The sequence below is a fragment of the Rhinopithecus roxellana genome, chromosome 15 (genome assembly GCF_007565055.1).
Source record: "Rhinopithecus roxellana isolate Shanxi Qingling chromosome 15, ASM756505v1, whole genome shotgun sequence".
Taxonomy (NCBI): domain Eukaryota; kingdom Metazoa; phylum Chordata; class Mammalia; order Primates; family Cercopithecidae; genus Rhinopithecus; species Rhinopithecus roxellana.
Window position 1 is genome coordinate 59,494,049 of NC_044563.1, and position 19,490 is coordinate 59,513,538.

General features: G+C 51.3%; 1 protein-coding gene across 9 annotated transcripts in view; it reads left to right on the forward strand.

The window, feature by feature from the left end:
* Window positions 1-19,490, forward strand: part of ARAP1 (ArfGAP with RhoGAP domain, ankyrin repeat and PH domain 1) — a 67,954-nt gene that overhangs the window by 10,592 nt on the left and 37,872 nt on the right. For 4 of the 9 annotated variants that reach the window (XM_010366873.2, XM_010366875.2, XM_010366880.2 and 1 more), the window contains exons 2-3: window positions 9,302-9,384; window positions 14,760-15,310. In XM_010366873.2, the coding sequence (XP_010365175.1) occupies window positions 14,802-15,310 (509 nt within the window). In that variant the 5' untranslated portion in view covers window positions 9,302-9,384; window positions 14,760-14,801. Of the gene's footprint in view, window positions 1-2,857; window positions 2,932-3,774; window positions 3,872-9,301; window positions 9,385-14,759; window positions 15,311-19,490 lie in introns of those variants that run through there. The other 5 variants (XM_030917457.1, XM_010366878.2, XM_030917455.1 and 2 more) reach the window with 4 other exon arrangements.

Below are 19,490 nucleotides of genomic sequence, written 5' to 3' on the forward strand. Positions count from 1 at the left end.
TCCTTGGTAGGCAGGAGCTTTAGGTTCCCAGTGAGCTCACAGAGGAGTCAGTTGGTGTCCTCCCTTTCCTTCTTAGGGCAGGGTGAGTGCTGGCCCTTGGCACCCAGGGCACATGGTGAGGGTCTGTAGCTTGAGCACTGGTGCCACTGGGTCTGTCCACTCCTGCTGCCTGTGATTCTGTGGTCATCCCTGTGCACTCCCACCCTGCTGTGGTCAGCCCCATCTCTTACTGTTTCTGCCTCATTTATGGTGTTCGGAGTCCCCCTCCTGCTCCCCCTGGGGCCAGCGGTCACAGGAGGATCTTCCAGGAGTCATCCTGTGGCTCCTCGAGCTGCCTCTTGCCCTCTATGGGAGGAGGTGCCACGGGAAGTCCCCAACCCCTGTAGAGTGTGTCTGTGCCTGAGGGCCAGGGAGCCAGGCCAGAGCCCCATCTTGCTGGTGGTGGGAGCGCCCCAGGTCTCTGTAGGTGTAGGGCTGGTTGGGTCACCTTTCTGGGCGGGAAGGGACTGAGCTAGGCCGAGGGTGAGGACTGGGACAGTGGGGAGGGTCCTGGGGTGGGGCTGTGGAGGGTTGAGGTCAGAAGCTATGCCATGTATCAGGTGAGCCCAGTGGGCTAGAGTGGGCCCTGGTTGCAGGGGACAGAGGCAGAAGGCAGGGGTGAGAGCCCAGAAGTCCAGGCAAGCTGAGAGGGCCAGGGTGAATGGGGGCAGCATGGATGCGGGGCAAGGGTGTGCCCAAAACATGGTAAACAGGAAGGAGTTGGGGGAAGGGGCAGTGGTCCCCAGACCCATTTGGGGCCAGGGGTATGTGGTGCGGCGAGAGGGGCATAGTATGTGATAGACTTTTTGACAAGGCCTAAAACCAAACCATTTAACTTTCAGCTACATTTATTTGCAAGTGAGGTGCGTTAGACATTCCTGAGTCATCCCACACCTCCTTCCCTACCTGACCGTCTTTTGGGGTCTTGGGCATGAGGGGCCCCTGGGTGAGGCTTAAGGTGTGGTGGATGAGAGTCAGGGCCAGGGTGGGGTCTGATGGTGTCTGGAGGACAAACCTCGGGGACCCTGGTGTCTGGAGTTTATTAGTGAGCCTCAGTCCATTTCCCATGTGAAAGTCTGAGGGCTGCGCTCTGTGCTGCTGGCAACCAGTGCCTGGGGGGGAGACTTTATTTGATTAGCTTTGTCTTAGACCTTTGGGAGGGTAAGGCGGGGGCAGGGAGGGGGCTTTGGGTCTCAGTCTCTTATTTTCTAACCAGATAGCCTAGGAAATTAGCAATTTCACTTATAATAGTTCTGTTAGTAATCTATGCATGTTATACTTAAATCATAAAGCTACCTTATAATGATGGTTTTGGGGAGCAAACTGGAATAAACTCAATTCTAATGACTTAAAACATTTATCATTTTTTTCTAATTATAAAAATGATACTCAATTGTGAAAACTTGAAACAGTGCCTACTTGAAGGTTGTAGAAAGTGGAAAGTCTTTCAAGATTGGGGTTGGAGTTAGTGTGAGGCCTGAAAGTGGGGTCAGCAATGCCTACTGTCCCTTAGTCTTTCATGTCCCTTAGTCATTAATAAAACTGTGGCTTAGCATTTTATTAGGGTGATGCTGGTAGGGTTGCTGCAGGAAGGTTATTAAAAGGTCCTGCCTCCCGCCAGGTCCACTGTGTGTGGGTGTGAGTGTTGTGTACTGCTCAAAGGTGCCTGGCAGGTGTGTGGAAGTGAGGGAGAAGGAGGACTGAAACCCAGCCCGTCCTCTTCTTGCTCAGCTGCTTCCCCTGGTGTGGGGCTCCTGGAAGAAGAGGAATCTTTTTCTTATTTGCCTAAAGGCCACACCTGGGTTGGAGACAGCTCTTCTCCCCCGGCTCCCCACAGTCCCCAAGGGGAGCTGTTGAGTTCATTGTATGATGGTAGTGTGCCATGCGGGACGTTCCAGGGGGAGGTCCAGAATACCGTGGAGTCAGGTCTGGTCTGGAGCTCTGCAGGGGGACACGGCTGGAGTTAGGCTGTGGTAGTCATTGGTGTCTGGGGTAACTGAGAACCTCAGGATGCAGAGGGAGTCTAGCCCAGAGCCTGGCTACAAGCCTAGCACCCAGGGTCAGGACTAGGCAAGACCTTGGGGCTAGGGACAGGAAGTGACTGCCTGGTGGCAGAGGAGTGAGCAGAAGAGCAAGCTGACCTCCAGTACACACGTGGTGGCGTGTCATGGTCATCTGGGTGCCAGGCTCTAGGAGGCAGGGGGTGACAGCTCTACTTTGTGGAGGGGAAACTGAAGCTCAGAACGTGATGTGACTTGCCCAGGGCTTCAGACAAGAAATGGTGGAGCCAGAACTGGAACCAGAGTTGTCTTGCATCCTAGGTGGGGAGGAGAACCCAGGCCTGGAGCCCAGGGATGTTGCTGATAGACCCCCAACTCCCTACCAGCTAGCTGAGGCAGCTCTTCATTCCCCCAGGCCCTGGGGTCCCACTCAGTCCTCACTGCCCTGAGGGGCTGCTCCCCATCAGCCACCAGCACTGCAGAGACCCCAGAAGACAGGCTACACCACACATGGGCCAGGACAGGAATCTCCTGGTGCCAGGGTGAGTTATAGGGCAGAGATGTGGCCTGGAGTGGGACAGGAGGCCCCAGTGTGCCTTCCTGGGACTGTTATGTGGTGGCCGCCAGTCCCCAAGAGATGGAAAGTAGGCTGCTTGGCCCAGGGATCAGTCAGCTTGCCCACTTGAAGGCTGTACCTGCTGCCTTTCCTGGCAGGGCTGGAGGGAGGTGGCTTCTGCAGGGGCGTGGGGGCCACTTCTGCACCCTCTGGGCTGGGAACCCAGCCCCCACTAGTTCCTCATATCTGCGGAAGTGTCTCTAAGACTCTTGCCTGAGTGAGCAGAGCCTGGAGAAGGCCCAGGAGGGCAGCAGAGCGAAGGGGCCCTATGCAGAGGTATCACCTGGTGCCTGGGCTAGGGAGGGCTGAGGGTGGAGTTCTGGGCTGTGGGGTCATTGCACACGGTTGAATTGCTGGTAGGGAGCTGTGTGTGGTGGAGAAGGGCAGATCTGAGGTGTGGTCATTGGGTGGGGTGGTAGGTGTGTGTGGCCATGGGAGATGTGTGGCCCTTGAGGTAGTGTGAAGTGTGCATTTGTGGTACTGGTGGGGTGTGGTTTGTAGACCCAGACCTGGCCAGAGCTGGCTGTGTATGTTCTTGGTTCCTGTTGGGGAGCTCTGAGGAGTTTCCTGAGGTCTGGATGCTGGGGTCCCTGCCCTGCCTGCCTATGCTGGGACAGCTGGGCCCAGGGTAGAGGATAAGGCTGTATAAGGGAGGTGGTGGTGGACAAGCTGAGGCCTCAGTCAGGACCCCTAGCCTGCCTTCCTCCCCTCCTGGCTCCCCATAGGGCTAGGTCTTTCCTTGAACCCAGGGCAGAGCCCTGTGCGAAGGGGAGCTGAGAGGATGCAATCAGGGGAGGCGACTTGGCCAAGAGGACTCCAGAGCTGGGTGTGGAAAGGGTTAGGGCCTTTAAGGCTGCCCTGATCCAGGGCTGACTCATGCAAATCAGAATGCAAAACAGGCCCAGGGAGGCCTCAAGAGAGGGCCACACCCACACAGTCAGCAGACTGCAGGTGACCGAGGGCCAGCCATTGAGCCTCTCCAAACATCTTCTGTTCCTACCCCACTGACATCTCCTGTCGCCAAATTCACCAGGTCCTTTTCTGTCCCTGGGCCTTGCACACCCAGTCCCCTTTGCCTGGAATGGCTTCTACCTGACTACCTCCTACTTATCATTCAAGGTCCAAGTCAGGGGTTCCTTCTAGAAGCCGCCCTTACTTCACCAGACAGAAGCAGTCACATCCTCTGAAGGCCCCGTGAGCTACAGCAGGTGACCTGGTGAGCTTCTACCTCACACAGCTTCCATGACATGAAGAAGAATCCCAGTCCTTAGGGTTGTTATAAGAACGAATGAGGGGCCGGGTGCGGTGACTCACGCCTGTACTTCCAGCACTTTGGGAGGCCAAGAGGGGAAGCTCGCATGAACTCAGGAGTTTGAGACCAGCCCGGGCAATGTGGCAAAACCCCATCTCTACAAAAAGTACAAATAAATATTAGCCAGGCATGGTGCATGTGCCTGTAGTCCCAGCTACTCTGGAGAGGCTGAGGTAGGAAGATCACTTGAGCCCAGGAGGCTGAGGTTGCAGTGAGCTGAGATCACACCACTGCACTCCAGCCTGGGTGACAGAGTGACCCTGTTTCAAAAAAGAAAAAAAAAAAAAAAAAAAAAAGGGCAAATGAGATGGAGAAAATCTACCAGGGGCTTGTCGCATGGTTGCCAAATGGTGTGCATTTAGGGAAAGAAGGAAGCTGGAGGATGCCTGTCTTTGGCTAAGGCTCTGGGTCATCTTCTTGCTGGGCTGGTGAAACAGGTCACTAGTCAGTAGTGGGTAGAGATATTAGGGAGTTGCTGGGCTGGGACAGAGAAGGGGTGATGAGATTTGAACTCTGACCTGGGGGTTGAAATGGTAGGTAGAGAACAGAAGGGCAAAAGTGTTGGTTCCAGCAAGAGGGACTCAAGCCACACGTGAAGGACTGGCTGGCAAGGATTAGAGATTCCAGGCAACCCTTACCTCTGGACTGGGACTGAGTGCACCTGTGAGCCCAGCCAGGTCCTGGGTACCACTGTGGATGGCAGAGGAGATAAGAAGGGGTATGGACTCTCAGGATACTCCAGGATACATGGGGGATTGGGTGGAGGTGGACCCCCACAAAATGAGCAACCAAAGAGAGCAGAAGCAGTGCCGAGATGTGGGGCTCAGCCTTAGAGGACTAGGAGCTTGAGGGGGCAGTCAGGGTGGACTTTTTGGAGGAGGTGGCCTGGAGCCACCTGAAGATGGGAGGATGTGGTTTACTCATTCATTGTCAGCAGACAGTTTCGGGGGCTCCCTGTTTGCCAGGCCAGTGCCTAGTGTGAGAAGTGACATGGAGGAAGTCATGGACAGGGCCAGCCCAGCCTGGCTGGGGGTTGGGGTGTCACTGACAACTTGAGCAAGTCACTTCCTCCCTGTGGGTGTTTGTTTCTTTATCTGTAAACGTCCGAACTGGATGAAGTTGAATGACGACCAAGGAGTGCTTGAAGGCACTGGGAACCATGGAAAGGCTTTGAATGGGGGTGGGACCGTAGTTGGCACAGCAGAGAGACACTGGAGGGACATGAGAGAGAAGGAGAGTCAGGATGGGGGTGTGGGGGTGCTGAGGCCTGACTGGCCCCTTGAGGTGGAGAGGAGGGAAATCCCTCAGCTCTTGGCTGTGCTGTCGCAACAGGATGACTCTCCCCTCTGCCAGGTCCCTGCCTTCCTGAGGATGAGGACTCAGTGATGTGTCATAGCAGCTGAGGGGCTTAAACTTCCAAACTAGGACTTGGATTAGGGTAGAGCAAGTGAGGCACTTGCCTCTGTTGCAGAATTTGAGGGGGTACCAAAAAACTCAGTAATTAGCTGGGTTTGGTCACGAGATCCTGTGGTCCCTGCTACTGGGGAGGGGGAGGTGGGAGGATCACTTGAGCCCAGGAGGTTGAGGCTGCAGTGAGCCATGATCATGCCACTGCACTCCAGCCTGGGCAACAAAGCGAGACCCTCCCTGTGTCAAAAAAAAAACAAAAGATACCTAAAATTTAAAAGCAATAACTATTTATTTAAAAAAGGTCAGTAATCGAGGTATATAATATTTAATGCCATTTAAAAATAAAAATTAATGCCAAAAATCCATGATGAGCAAAATATAAAACATTTAACATTTTAAATAAAAAGAGGACCAGTACTGATGATTCTGTCTTTGCCTCAGGCTGCAGTGTGGCTTAGCAGGGCACTGCTCTGAACTTCTTTTTTCAATCTGCTGCTTTCTCCAGGAAGCTTTCCCTGACCCCAGCCTGGTTGAGGGCCCCCTGAGTTTTCACTGGATGATGGTATCTGATCCCTTCCAGCCCGAGATTCCTGGAGGGCCAGTCCAGGTCTGAGGTCTGGTTCATGCTTGCAGTGCCTTGAACAGGGCTGTTCCAAAGGGGTATCAGTGCCGAGTCACCATGTCTTTGATCTTAGCCAGATGCCCTTAGTGCAGGAATAGGAACTTGAGAGAGGCCCAGTAGGGAGCCAGGCTTTTCTCAGGGAGAGAAGTAGTTTCTGTTTCCCAGACCTTGTCATTCCAGTGGGAGTGGTTGGGACCATCATCTATCAATCCGTGTTAAACCTTTAGCACAGTGCCTGGCCTATATATAGCAGGTGCTCAGGTTTTTTTGTTTGTTTGTTTTGTTTCGTTTTTGAGCCGGAGTCTCACTCTGTCACCCAGGCTGGAATGCAATGGCGTGATCTCGGTTCACTGCAACCTCTGCGTTTCAGGTTCAAGCGATTCTCCTGCTTCAGCTTCCTGAGTAGCTGGGCTTACAGACACCCGCCAGCATGCCCAGCTAATTTTTTGTATTTTTAGTAGAGACAGGATTTCACCGTGTTGGTCAGGCTGGTCTCAAACTCCTGACCTCAAGTGATCCACCTGCCTCGGCCTCCCAAAGTTCTGGGATTACAGTCATGAGCCACTGCGCCCGGCCCTCAGTTTGTGTTTTGAGAGGCGGTGAAGAGTGGTTAAGAGTTGATGGCCAGGCTGGTGGCTCACACCTGTAATCCCAGTACTTTGGGAGGCGGTGGCGGGTAGATCACTTGAGCCCAGGAGCTCAAGACCAGCCCGGGCAACATGGCAAAACCCCATCTCTACAAAAAAAAAATGGAAAAATTAGCTGGGCATGGTGGCGCAAGCCTGTAGTCCCAGGTACTTGGGGGGCTGAGGTGGGAGAATTGCTCGGGCCTAAGAGGCAGAGGTTGCGGTGAGCAGAGATTGTGCCACAGCCTGGGTGACAGAGCAAGACCCTGTCTAAAAAAAAAAGTTGAGAGCTACAGTCTCCAGTATGAATAGAGTGTAAGCCACAATGCAATTTTAACTGTCCAAGTGAAATTAATGTTAATAATATATTTCGTCATGTAAACAATAGGGAAATTATTGAGATATTTTGCATTCTTTTTTTTTTTTCTTTTTTTTTTTTGGTGCTCAGTCTTCAAAATCCACTGTGTTCAAAATCTAGCACATCATATTCCAGGGACCACATTTCAAATGTCCAACAGCCATATGTGGCTACTGCTGGCTGCTGCTATTGGACAGCACAGGGCTAGACTCTATATTCATACTGCCTCCTTCTTAGGTGTGTGGCTTTGAAAAGTTATTTAACCTCCCTTTATCTCAGTTTCTTCATCTTTAAACAGGGATAGCAATCATATGTACCTCCCAGGGCTGCTGTGAGGCTTTAATGAGTTAATATGAAGTGCTTGGATACCTGGCATGCAGTAAGCACTGTTTATGTGGTCTCCTTTTCTTGTTTTAAATTGTCGTTTGAGTAGCACTGCCATTTTTGCCAATGCTTACATCTGAAGTGCTAGCTACTTAAAGGTTGTTTTTTAAATACTCACTTTTGGGCTGGGTGCAGTGGCTTATGCCTATAATCTTAGCACTTTGGGAGGTCAAAGTGGGAGGATTGCTTGAGACCAGGAGTTTGAGACCAGCCTGGGCAACATAACGAGACCCTGTCTTTACACAAAATAACACAATTAGCTGGGCACTGTGGCGTGTACGTGTAGTTCCAGCTACTTGGGAGGCTGAGGCAGGAAGATTGTTTGAGCCTGGGAGTTGGAGATTGCAGTAAGCTATGATTGCACTACTACACTCCAGCCTGGGCAACAGAGCAAGACCCTGTCTCAAAAGTAAAATAAGGCTGGGTGCAGTGGCTCACACCTGTAATTCTAGCAGTTGGGGTGGCTGAGGTGGGTGGATCACTTGAGGTCAGGAGTTCAAGACCAGCCTGGCCAACGTGGCAAAACCGTGTCTCTACTGAAAATACAAAAATTAGCTGGGCATGGTGGTGCGCACCTGTAGTCCCAGCTACTCGGGAGGCTGAGGCAGGAGAATCGTGCTTGAACTTGGAAGGTGGAGGCTGCAGTGAGCCAAGATTGCGCTACTGCACTCCGCCTAGGGCGACAGAGTGAGACTCTGTCTCAAAATAAATAAAATAAAATACTTAAAAAATATATACCTGTTTTAGCCCTGTCCTAGGAAGTGATAATTATGGAGTTTACTTAAGATAAATACCTGTTTATGTGATTGTAAGATGTAAAATGTTCATGAATACCTACTGAAGCCATTATGCAGAGCACAGCAGTTTTGAAGTTAACCCTAGTGTTGGCAGACCTGACTGCTCTAGGCCCTGGGGAGGGAGACCTGTCCATGCCACCCCACTGGTCACTAGCCCCACAGAGCCCTGGCCATCTGCATAGCAAGGGCGGTGGCCTGCCTAGGGGTGTCCTATTCTTTCTCCTCCTGCCTGGAAGCATCCCCTTTTGGTCTGTTTTCCTCAACCTCCCCTACATGTTTAGGGGCAGCGCCCTGGGGTCTCATGCCCCTGACTCAGTTATCCCACTTGTTCCCTTAGGCCACTTCATGGTCCCCAGGCTTAATGGAGAGGGTCCTGTGTCCCTGGGTCCTCTAAGGTCCCCCACCTCCCCTGACAGGCTCTGTGTCAGGGAGACCTGTTTAGTCGTGGGGCTGCACTGTCCCTTCCACAGTCTGCCCCTATACACATCCTAGCACTGGTCTTGCGGGGCCAGAGAGTAGGGAAGTCCTGACTCCTCCTTACCACCTGTGCGGCCCCCACATCTGGACAGGCCTGTCTGTCTGCCTTCTCCCTCCAGGAAGGCCTTCCTCTGGTCTGACTTCTGTTGCCAGCTTCTATGAACATGAGGTTCCCTGAATCCTTTCCTCTTCCCTCTTCCTTCTCTTCCTCTTCTTCCACCTCTTTCCCATCTCTTTTTTCTTTTCTTTTCTTTTTTTTTTTTTTTTTTGAGTCAGGGTCTGGCTCTGTCACCCAGACTGGCATGCAGTGACTCAATTACAGCTCACTGCAGCCTCCACCTCCTGGGCTCAAGTGATTCTCCCACCTCAGCCTCCTGAGTTCCTGGGACTACAGGCACACCACCATACCTGGCTAATTTTTGTATTTTTGTCGTACAGATGGGGTCTCCTTATGTTGCCCAGGCTAGTCTTGAACTCATAGACTCAAGGAATTCACCTGCCTTAGCCTCCCAAAGTGCTGGGATTATAGGCATGAGCTACTGTGCCTGGTGCCCATTTCTTCTTTCATTTTCCCTGTCCCTCTCCCTCTTCCCCTCTCCTTCTCTGGCATCTCATAGTGGCCTTGCCTCATGGGCTTTCTCCTCCACCCCGTCCTTGCAGCTTCTGCCTCAGGCCAAGATGAGGAGCCCTTCAGAATAGCTGCTGTCTCTGGGAGGATCCAGGCGTCCTTGGCAGTCCAGCTGGTGAGTCAGGAGATGGAGTGGTGGGAACAGGGCTGGCTGTGGCATGCTAGGCCTTAACATTGAGATGGGGGGAGGCTTGAAGGAGGCTGACACCTGGATAGCCCATTTTCCATTTTGAGAAATGAGCTTGAGAGGCAGAGGGTGAGGCCCAAAGAGCTTGCTACGAGCCTCCCAGCAGGCCTTGGAGCCTTGGAACGGGGAGGGGGTATGGGACAAAGGGACAAGGCAGGGGCCAGCAGGCTGGATTTTGAGGGTCTGTGTGTATGTTATCTCCTCATTGGATTCCCCTCCCTGCCTGGCAAGTTTTGTTCCCTTTCTCATTCTCAGGCTCTATTCATGGTTATCACATTCCCTTTTAATTTTTATTTAGTTTTTGGAAAATGATACAAAATTAAAAAGATACAGAAGGGTATAGTGTCCCCTGTCTTCCCAGCTGTCAATTCCCCTCCCCAAACTCAGTCATATATATCCGTACAGTTTTCTGTGTTTATGTTTGCATATATATGTAACATGTATATTTTTTCTTTTTCTTTAAGCAAGATGTTTACATAACATTGTTCTGCATCTTGCTTTTCCACTTAACACATCTTTAATATCATTTTATATGAACTTTAGAATCTGCTGGTCTCAACAAATTCCAGTTGGTAATTTTAGTTAGGATGGTGTTAAAGTTTTAGCTTAACCCTGGAGGAACTGACATCTTTATAATGTTGAAGTGAAAAGTCTCCCTCTCTTCAGAGGTGGATTTCCAGGGAAGCTGGAGTTTGAGGTGCAGGGCTCCTTCCAGGATGTAAACAGTGTGTGCATGTGGTCATGTGTTTTTGTGAATTTTGCAAAAGTGAGATGCTCTTAAGGAGAGTGTGTTAGTCTGTTTTGCATTTCAATCAAGGAATACCCTGAGTAATTTTTAAAGAAAAGAGGTTTATTTGGCTTATGGCTCTGCAGGCTGTGCAAGCATGGCACCAGCATCTGCTCAGCTTCTGGTGAGGCCTCAGGGAGCTTTTAGTCAGGGCAGAAAGCGAAGCAGGAGCAGGCATGTCACATGGCGAGAGAGGGAGCAAGAGAGAAGCCGGGCTCTTTTAACCAGCTAGCTCTTATGTGAACAAATAGAGTGAGAACTCACTTGTTACTGTGGGGAGGGCGCCAAGCTATTCATGAGGGATCTGTCCCCGTGACCCCAAACACCTCCCACTAGGTCTATCTCCAACATTGGGGGTCATATTTCAACATGAAATGTGGAGGGGACAAACATCCAAACCATATCATAGGGCACCTAAATTGTGTAAGCTTCAGGCTCCATGAACTCCAGGCCCTATGAACCCTGGATCTTCCACTGTTCCCTCCTGTCTCTTCAGGCCTTAGTTTTCTTCCTAGGAGGAAGCTGGTAACTGTTGTCACCTTGCCCCGATGTGTCTTTTCAGAGGTGCTTTGTTCACTTACCGGTAGCTGCACACTGCTCCATGCTCTCCCTTGTTTTTTTTTCCACAGAGAGAGAATGTTATACAAACTGTTCTGCACTTTTCTTTACTCGTTTAACAGTGTATCTTGTAGATCATCCCATGCCAATATGTAAGGAGTTTCCTCATTCTTATGGCCGCTCAGTGTTCTTTTGCACAACTATACCATAATTTAGTTAACCAGTCTCCCATTGGTGGCCATTTTGGTTATTTCCATTCTTTTGCTATTAAACAGAGGCACTGCAGCCAGTAACCTTCTATATATGTCAATACTGGCGGGTGCCAGTAAAAGTGCAGGCTAAGTGCCTATGGGTGGCCGGGTCAACCATCTGCATCTCTTTTTTTTTTTTTTTTTTTTTTTTTTTTGCGGAGGGGACAAAGTCTCTGCCACCCAGGCTGGAGTGCAATGGTGCAATCTCGGCTCACTGCAACCTCCACATCCTGGGTTCAAGCGATTCTCCTGCGCCTCAGACTCCCGAGTAGCTGGGATTACAGGTGTCTGCCACCATGCCCGGCTAACTTTTTGTATTTTTAGTAGAGATGAGGTTTTACCATGTTGACCAGGCTGGTCTCAAATTCCTGACCTGAAGTGTTGGGATTACAGGTGTGAACCACCGCGCCCAGCCCAGACATCCGCATCTCTTAGGGCTTTCACGCCTAGAGGCATTCCACGGCCAGGGAAGGGATGCCCTACCCCATTACCAGTGCCTGTATTTTCCAACTTTATTGCTCTTTGACAGTCTGATAGGTAGGAAGCAGTATTTCAGAATATTTTACATTCATATTTCCTAGTGTGGGGGAGGTTAAGTTCCTTTTCAGATATTTAAGAGCCATTTATATTTTCCTTTCTGTAAATTTTTTCATTCATACTCTTTGCCCATTTTTCTGTTAGATGATTGATTCGTTTCTTATTTCTGCATGCTTTTCAGCTTTGAGGAAAATGAGCCCTTTGTGTGGAATATGAGTGGCAGATATCCCCTAGTTTGTTGTTTAGCTCTCGGCTTTTCTTATGTTGCTTTTTACCATGCAAGAGTGCTTGATTTTTGTAGAGTTAAATATTTCAGTCTTTTCTGTGTGCCTTCTGGATTTGTTTCATTTTCAAAAGGCTTTTGACTCTCTGAAATGATTTTTTTATTATTATTATTATTTTTTTTAGAGACAGTCTTGCTCTGTTGCCCAGGGTGGAGTGCAGTGGTATGCAGTGGTGTGATCATAGCTCACTGTAGCCTCGAACTCCTAGGCTCAAACAATTCTCCCACCTCATCTTCGCAAGTAGCTGAGACCACAAGTGCACAACTGGCTAATTTTCAGGTTTTTTTTTTTTTTTTTTTTTTTGTAGAGACAGAGTCTTTCTGTGTTGCCCAGGCTGGTCTTAAACTCTTGACCTCAAGCAGTACTCTTGCTTTAGCCTCCCAAAGTGTTGGGATTACAGGCATGAGCCACCATACTCAGCCCTAAGATGGTTTTGTCAATCCTTTCATTTTTTATTTTTTATTTTTTTTCTGAAATAGAGTCTCTCTCTGTTGCCCAGGCTGGAGTGCAGTGATCTTGGCTCACTGCAGCCTCCACTCCTGGGTTCGAGCAATTCTTCTGCCTTACTTAGCCTCCTCAGTAGATGAGGTTACAGGTGCTTGCCACCACGCCCTGCTAATTTTTTTTGTATTTAGTAGAGACGAGGGTTTGCCATGTTGGCCAAGCTGGTCAAACTCCTGCCCTCAGGGGATCTGCCTGCCTCGGCATCCCTAAGTGCTGGGATTATAGGTGTGAGCCACCTCACCCGGCCATGGTTTTTTAAAATACTGAAATCTTTGATTCAACTGTAATTTTTCTTGTTGTAAAGTGTGAGATAGGGATCCACATTAGTTTTTTTTGAGAACGCTCTACAGCTGTCCCAGCAACTTAATAACTGCTTGTTTCCCCACAAGTTTGAGAGGCTACTTTTAGTGTATCCTAAATTTGTATATGTATTTGGGTTTACTTTTGAACTTTTTGTTCTGTTTAATTGTTCTGTTCACCAACTGTAACCATATACTGTTTTAATCATTATGGCTTTATAATATGTTTTAACATGTGGTGAGGTTGACTCCTACTGTTTACCCTCCCTGCCCTCCACCCCTGCTTCCAGAATTTTCCTGACTCTTCCTGCTTGTTTATTTTTCCATATGAACTTTCAAATCAGCTTGTTTAGCTTCAAAAAAAATTATGTGTACATATTTAATTGGATTGTGTACATTTATAAAGTAACTTAGACATCATTAATCTCTTTATGTTGTCTTCTATCCAGAGCTTACTATGCTGTGCCATTTGTCCAGGTCTTCTTTTTGTCCCTCAGTAACACTCCCAATTTTTCTTCCTATTGCTGTTGTTTATCTCCTAGGAAGTTTATTCTTGGTGTTTTCTATTTTGTGATGCTCTTGTAAATGGAGTCTTTCATCCTGGTTTCTACCTGTTTATTGCCTATAAACGTTGATTTCTGTTATGTTAATTTTGTTTGTTTTTTGTTTTGTTTTGTTTTGTTTTGGAGACAGAGACTTGCTATATTGCCCAGGCTGGGGTGCAGTGGCATGATCTCGGCTCATGGCAACCTTTGCCTCCTGGGTTCAAGGAGTTCTGCCTCAGCCTCCCGAGTAGCTGGGACTATAAGCGCCTGCCACCACACCTGGCTAATTTTTTGTATTTTAGTAGAGATGGGGTTTCACTGTATTGCCCAGGCTGGTCTCAAACTCCTGAGCTCAGGCAATCCACCCGCCTCGGCCTCCCAAAGTGCTAGGATTACAGGCATGCCCGGCCAGTCTGTTATATTAATTTTGAACCCAACTATCTTACTAAAGTCTTCCTGGTTGTTATAGTTTCTCAGTTGAGCTTCTTGGGCTTTCCAACTCAACACTCATATTATTGGCAACAAATGGATAGTTTATCTCTTCCTTTCTGATTTTAATACCTCTTGTTTATTTTTGTTGTCCAGAGCTTTCAGGGCAATGTGAGGAATAATAATAACAACAGTAAAATGGATATCCTTTTCTCATTTAAGGAGGTATCAGTTTATTTCTGTTTTAGTAAGATTTTTGTTTAAGTAAGCTGGATATTGAGTTTTATCATATGCCTCTTTAGTGTCTGTGGAGATGATCAGGTGACTTTTCCCTTTGATCTGCTAATCATCTCTTCTGGTCACCTTCTCTTCATATCACCTCTTGACTCCCACCAGGCCAGGAGCTCTTGATTACAGGGTGCAGGGGTAGAGCCTGAGTCCCCATTGCCTAGTGCCAGGCTATTTTGAAAGAACAAATGGATGAATGACCTTAGTGGGAGGGTTTACCCAATTCCAGGGCCAGGCCCCCAGAGGCCATGTGATGCTGGGTTTACTCACCTCCCACAGCATTTCACTTCCTCCAGGGGCATGGAGGTAGGGGGAGGCTAGTCTCAGCTCCCAGACTGGGCTTGCAGGAGGGACCAGCAGTGGTATACTTCAATGCTTACTAAGCCCTTGGCCTGGCCCTCACTGGGAACTGGTGCCTCAGAGGGAATTGGCCCTGCCCTGGGTCTTGCAGAGGGCAGTGGGGAGGAGGTACGAGACACAGCACCCATCATGCCACTGGCCATTCTCGCGGCAGTGGCCAAGGCTGTGTGTTGGGGTGTGGGGTGGTACCAACCCCAGAGATCATGGAGGGTTTCCTAGAGAAGAAAACGTGAGCTGGATGCTGGGATAGCACAGGGGAAAGGTTGAGGTTCAGGCAGAGAGAAGAGCTTGTGTGTTCAGAGACCTGGCAGTACCTGGCCTTGCTTAGCACATGGAGCACAGGGGAGGAAGCTCCAGGACAGAACTTGAATCTATGGCTTGAGAGAGCCATGCAGGCTGCTGGTGAGGGGACCTCTCCTCGGCAGCCTTGCCTCTGACCTGTGCCTGTCTGTCTATTCTAGCTCTGGACAGTCAGGCCAGTCAGGCCTCCGCTGGCAGGAACCATGGCAGAGGCTGGGGATGCTGCGCTGTCGGTGGCCGAGTGGCTGCAGGCATTGCACCTGGAGCAGTACACGGGGCTCTTTGAGCAGCATGGCCTGGTGTGGGCCACTGAGTGCCAAGGTCTCAGCGACGCCCGCCTGATGGACATGGGCATGTTACTCCCTGGCCACCGCCGCCGCATCCTGGCTGGCCTGCTCCGTGCCCATACCCCACCAGCCCCTGCACCCCGCCCCACCCCACGGCCTGTGCCCATGAAGCGCCACATCTTCCGCTCACCACCTGCACCCGCCACTCCACCCGAGCTGCTGCCCACCGCTACAGAGGATGAGGGGCTCCCCACTGCTCCACCCATCCCACCCCGGAGGAGCTGCCTTCCGCCCACCTGCTTCACCACTCCGTCCACAGCTGCCCCAGACCCTGTGCTGCCCCCACTGCCGGCTAAGCGGCATTTGGCAGAGCTGAGTGTTCCACCTGTGCCGCCCCGCACCGGACCCCCCCGCCTGCTGTTGAGGTGAGTGGATGCCACCCAGGGTGGGAGGCACACAAGCAGAGGATCCCAGAGGGTAGATGGAGTTTGTGGCCTTTGGTGCTGGGGTAAGAAAGGCGCTTCGGAATGCCAGGGGAACAGCGTGTGCAAAGCTTGGAGGATGGGAGAGCTGCCCGGTGACTCGGGAGGAGGGGAGAGCTGTCCAGGTACTCAGTGCAGTGCCTGGGCTGCTGGGCGTGTGCCAGTGAGGCCTCCAGGTTTCTGTCTGGGGTGGCTGGGTGGACAGTCATGCCATCACTGATCCAGAGACCCCAGGACAGAAGTGAATTTGAGAGGAAGTCGAGTTCAGCTTGGGGCCTGGCAAGTGTGAGATACTGCCGGGCATCAGGGTGCATTTGGACATCAAGAGGCAACATGTGGAGGAAACGGAAAGCTGTGGGGTGGGGTTGGGGGTGAGGGGACTGCCCAGGTCCTGGTGCTGTGCTCTTTCACATCCTTTCTCCTTCTCCCACTGCCAAATGTCACCAAATCCTGGGACACTCTCAGGCCTCATCCGGCATGCCCTCCCTCCTCAGAACTGTTTCCCCTCTGGGGCTTCTGGTACCCTGTGTTTTCTTGAGTTTCCCCTGTCTCCTGTGGATGTTCCATGTTAATCTCCTTCACAGACCCCCTCCCTTCCTGCCATCTGCTGGGGTGCCCGGATGTCAGGGAGCATCCGCAGACAGGGTAGATATGTGTTTGGGGTAAGGGAGATTTGGTGGAACACTTGGGCGAAGTCAGGCTAATCTTGGAAGGCTTCTTGGAGGAGGAAGGGGTGTGTGGAGAGAGGTCTCCTGGTCCCTGTTTGTTTATTGCTGGGCACTCTGCTGGGCTCTGTGCTTTCATGGTCTCCATGATCCCTGCAGGAGACCTTCTGGGAGATTTGTGTGCTGGCTTCATGCAGGACATGAACGAATCAGAGGGAGAGCAGGGAGGGGGCCCTGGCTGGATCGATACCAAGGACATACTCGGGGGCCTTATGGGGAGGGTCTGGGAGATTCTTCCCACCTAGGGAGCAGCATTAAGTCAGGGGGACTTGAAGACCAAGCTAGTGCTGTGGTGTTTTGAGGGTTGATTCATGGAAGCACAAAAAGACCACATGCTCTCTCTGGGTTCACACAACTGGTAACAGGTATAGGGTCTCTCCAGGAACCTGGAGGGAAGCTCAGATAGAAGTTTCCTGGTGCCCTTGCGCCCTCTAGTGGCCGTGCTTCTGCATGCAGGAGCGTTTTCTGTTCCAACCCCATTAGCTTCGTGGCGGGGGAGGGGGGGGAGAGAGAGAGAGAGAGAGAGAGAGAGAGAGAGAGAGAGAGAGAGAGAGAGAGAGAGAGAGAGAGAAGAGAAGAGGATAGAGGAGAGAAAGTCTGTCTGTCTGTCTCTGGGGTTGGAAGTGGGTGAACAAAGGGAAGAAGCGGGGCCCTGGCCAGGTCCCCTCTCAGGCCCTTCCTGTGATTCTCGGACAGGCAGTGGAGGGCTGGGTTCCTGCTTGGGAGGCAGGATGCCTGGGTCGGGCCCAGCTAGCTTTGTGACTCTGATGAGGACCTACTCCTCTGGGCCTGTTTCCCCATCAGGTGCCCTCTTTGGTCCTCCACAGCCTTCTGGGCCCTCCTGGCACTGACATCTGAGTTCAGGAGGCTAGCTGGGTAGGAGGAAGTTCTGTCCACACCCCAGGGCCCCAGGGTACCAGCCCCTACTCTCAGAGCCTGTCTGAACGTAGCCATTTAGGCCACATGAAGAGGAGGCCAGGCCCCATGGTCAGGAAGAGGTCTGGCCCCTTGTAGTTCGAGTACCCAAAATCTGTTCTGTGCTAAGAGAATTGGAAGAAATTATTTCCTGCAATTTGGGACTATTCCTTACAACAGCAGAGTATGGTAGCAGGTAAGCTACCAAGCCTGGCTTCCTGTGTCCTGGGGTCTTTGGCAGTTGGAGTCATGGGCATCTGCAGTCCTCAGCTTTGTACACACTCAACTCAGAGAGTGTACGGTCTTCAAAGCCCTGTGGTAGGAAAAACTCACAGCAGATAGAGCCTCATGTGTGTATACCAGGCCAAGACTGAGTACTGTGGTGATCAGGGTGGGGGCCAACACGGAGCCTGACTGGCCACCATGTCCCTTCTCAGTCCCTTCCTGTGACCCCCAGCTTCATGGCATGTAGAAGAACACTGCTCCTGCCCACTCCCGCCTTGTGGGAGTTCCACCACAGTGTCTTATGACGTGGCCTTCCTACCCCTGCCCTCTTGCAACCCCTTGTGATGGGGAACTCACTCTCTCAACCTTAGGGCCTTTCACACAAGGTCATGTGGTGGCTGAGGCCGGTCATCTCCAGGCTCCCCAGTGGAGTTTGGGGGTGGATGCGTGTGCATGTATGTACTCTCAGGGTCTTGAGTCAGTGTGAGGCATGTCTGGGCCAGTCTGTGTGTGCACCCATACGGATGGGTGTGGGTGGTAGTGCAAGCTGTCAGGGTGGTAGAATGTCTGTGCATTTACAAGACAGGTTCTGAGAGTGTGTGCTACTAAGATGTAGAAGCATGTAAGGATTTGTGCAGTTTCAGTGGTGACATGGAGTGGTGTGTATGTGAGTTTATTAGGACCTTCGTGCTCACATTACTGCTGTGGTGGGGACCCCAACAGTGTGTGAGTACATCTGTGGGTGTGCACGTGCTGTTTGAGCAGTACATGGCATTTGTGTTATTTGTGCACTGTCAGGCTTGAGCCAGTGTGTGCATGTGTGTGTACATGTGCTGCCAAGAGGGTGAGCCCATTAGGATGGCAGCTCCACTGGGGCCAGGATCCTAGTCAATTTTGTTTGCTGCAGAATCCCCAACATCTAAAACAGTAGTGGGTGCCTAATAGGCCCTTGGGAAGTATATCGTGTGGGTGAGTCAATGAATGCCAACGTGAGCTTGTGTACTGGCATGTGCTGAGCTTGGGGTGCATGTGGGTAAACATGCATGTGACTCAGCACCCAGTGAGTGCCCTCAGCACAGCTGGGCCATAGGGCCCTGAGCTCACTGCCCCAGCTCCCTGTCCCCCATCCTACGACCCAACCTGTGTCATCCCAGATGTTTTAGGAAGGGAGAGGTCTTCAGAGGAGACAGGTGGGAAGAACGAGGCTACAATAGGGTTCTAGGCCACAGACCAAGGTTTAGGCAAATCAGAAACAAGCAAGGATGGAGTTTCCTCCTCCCAGCCCTGGCACAGCCCAGGACTCTCAGAACCAGTCTCATCATTCTGCCTGGCCTGGGGGGACTCTACATCACCCCCAGAGTCTGCACCCCTTGCCATTATTATTATTGTCATTATTATTAATAGAGACTAGGTCTCGCTCTGTTGCCCAGGCTGGAGTGCAGTGGTGCCATGATAGCTCACTGTAGCCTCGAACTCCTGGGCTCAAGCAATCCTCCCACCTCAGCCTCCCAAGTAGCTGGGACTACAAGTGTGTGCTACCACACCTGGCTAATTTTTAAATCTTTTGTAAATCCGAGGTCTCCCTTTGTTGCCCAGGCTGGTCTTGAACTCCTGGGCTCAAGCAATCCTCCTGCCTCAACCTCCCAAAGCACTGGGATTACAGGTGTGAGCCACCACACTCGGCCCCCTACCATTAATTTAAGCTCGTGGTGGGGAACTTGCTGAGGTTTCCAGAGATGCTGAGAAACTTGCCCAGAGTCACCCAGCCCGGCAGAGGGGAAGCCAGTGTCCAGACCCTGCCTCCTGGCTTCAGGTCAGGTCTACTCAGCTCTAAGTGCTGCAGACATGAGCCCTGTGAACTAGCTTCCCTGAGGGTGGCAGAGGGGTCATTTCTGATGTGAGGTTCCAGGGTCATGCTGCAGATCCCCTCCCAGCTTGCTCTGGCCTTTGGTGTCCCTCTCTGATACCTGGATGCCTAGAGGCACCTCAGGAAGTGGGAGTGTGTGCCCAGAAGGCAGCTACCCAGCTGGAGCCACACTGCCAGGCTTCCCTCCTGTGCCCTTGACTGCCCCGCAGTCCAGCCAATCCCTGGTCTTCCTGGAGGCTGGTCACTTGTTGCCAGGCCAGAACTTGCGCCGTTCAAAGAGCCTCTTTCCTAGCCTCTCTGTGTCTCCTTATGCGGGTGGAGTGGTGGAGAGGCCACTGCCAGGACTTGTCAGTCAGGACTTCCTGGGCATCCACCCTGTGAGGGCCTGCAA